Raw genomic sequence first — 1,839 nt, forward strand, 5'->3', positions numbered from 1 at the left:
AGAAGAAGAAGTAGTATTTGTTTTGTTTTTTTAATTCAGAAGCTGATCAAATATCGGGTTAAATATTGGTGGGGTGGCCGATGTCCGATATTCAGTTTTAAGGCCGATACCGATAGGGGGCCGATTATATCGTGCATCCCTAGTTGAAACTTAGATTAAACTTAGACATTTTGTGCAGGTATGAATTCATTTGTTACACCTCTTCCAACCAAGTCTAGCATAAAAGGTTGAACTTTAAAGGGTATAAACACTACAGAATCATTGATCCTAGTGTATGAGCTTGAATGATCTTCCAACGTACAATGCACAGTGAGCTGGACCTCTCCTTTCACAGCTTGTCCAACGGAGTCCAGCGGCCGACACTGGTAGATGCCGCTGTCTTTCCGAGACACAGTGGGCAGCATCAACACATCACCTCTGCTCTCCAACACCACATCTGGCTCCTAGAAAACAACCAAACACATTAGTTAACATCAGGATTAATGTTGGTGCAACAAATAAAATTTAGACATTAATCATAAAACAAATTTTCTGAAAATGTTTTGCAGACAGTGAACCTTCCTGATTGCCTGAATTTTCTCACGAAACAGAAGCCAATCTATGTATTTTATTTCTATCAAGAAAGAAAGCATAAATTAAGCAAAGCTGAGAATATAATAGTTTCCTTCTTGACCTTTTGTTCCACCTACTGTCATCTTTACTGATTGCTGATTTTACTGTTTCCCAGAAAGGAAGGAATGTCGAAATTAGTAAGCATCTCAATTTGAACAAAGCTAACAGTATAGCAAACTGCTGTTTCCTATTACAGTAAATGGTCTTGATGCAAAAAGGTCTTTCAAGAGTCTAAATATTATGCTGTTTTCAGGAGCTTGTTCCCTTTGTAGTCCGTGACACCTGAATTAGTCTCTTGCGTCATGTTTTGAACAACCAGTAACACGGCTGTCGACACACTGATTAGGAAACGCTCAGACAGCAGTCAGCTGAGGCTTTGTGTTCTCCAAAGACACAATGAATGTGTGTCTGACATGGGAACGCGCCCCACTCATACGCCCCGTCGATGTGGCCTCCGGTCTCAGACCCCAGTCTGGATCTGCAGGGTCAGAGCTGACAAGAGTCCTCATAGACCCTCCGCACTCATGTCTGCACGGGACCCTGAGAGCTATGCATATCAAAAACATTCTCTGCATGTCTCTTGTGTGTCACTCATTCTCTGTCGGGGTCTCGCAGGGCGAGAAAAGTCGCTCCATTCTTACTTGTTCCTTGCTGAAAATGAAGAGCGGCGGGGGGTTGCCATCACCCTGGCAACGTAGCTCCACTGTATCCCCCTCTTTGACCAAGCCCTTGGGCGACTCCTTCCACAGCTCCACCATGGTGGTGGGGTCTGCACACACACACACACAAAGAAATCAACTAAATTAGGCAGGCTTATTCAGCATGCTGGTATAGTCACTTTACAAGGTCATTTCCATAATGCTGACGGCACAGACTCAGCTTAGCTCTATGCGAATCTGTTCCAACAATAACCAGAGGAAGCAAGAGGAGATGGTGCAGCTGGAAAAACCTGAAGAAGGTATTTTTACACACTTCAACGTTTCTTTTTTCAGCCAGCACTGCAGGTTGGGTTTATTGGCAAACGATCAGCTGTTTATAATAAACATAAACAAATTAATTAGTTCAACACATTCAATGTTACAGGCTGCTTCTCCAAAATTAACACTAAAACACTTTTATTCACTGCTGTCTTAAAATGATTCAGTCCCTTCTTTAGCTGTTATGACCTGCTGTTTAAAGGAATAGTACACCCAAAACATGATTAGCCTTCATTTTCTACTCACCCCC

At 42.6% G+C, this 1,839-nt stretch overlaps 1 protein-coding gene across 1 annotated transcript in view; it reads right to left on the bottom strand.

The window, feature by feature from the left end:
• LOC107098207 (cell surface glycoprotein MUC18-like) overlaps positions 1–1,839 on the bottom strand; it is a 118,681-nt gene that overhangs the window by 27,002 nt on the left and 89,840 nt on the right. Inside the window, exons 6-7 of the mRNA XM_015395730.1 lie at positions 1,254–1,381; positions 302–443 (exon numbers count right to left, since the gene is read on the bottom strand). Coding sequence (XP_015251216.1) covers positions 302–443; positions 1,254–1,381 — 270 coding nt within the window. The remainder of the gene's footprint in view (positions 1–301; positions 444–1,253; positions 1,382–1,839) is intronic.

Source organism: Cyprinodon variegatus, unplaced genomic scaffold, assembly GCF_000732505.1.
Source record: "Cyprinodon variegatus isolate N-32 unplaced genomic scaffold, C_variegatus-1.0 Scaffold756, whole genome shotgun sequence".
NCBI lineage: Eukaryota > Metazoa > Chordata > Actinopteri > Cyprinodontiformes > Cyprinodontidae > Cyprinodon > Cyprinodon variegatus.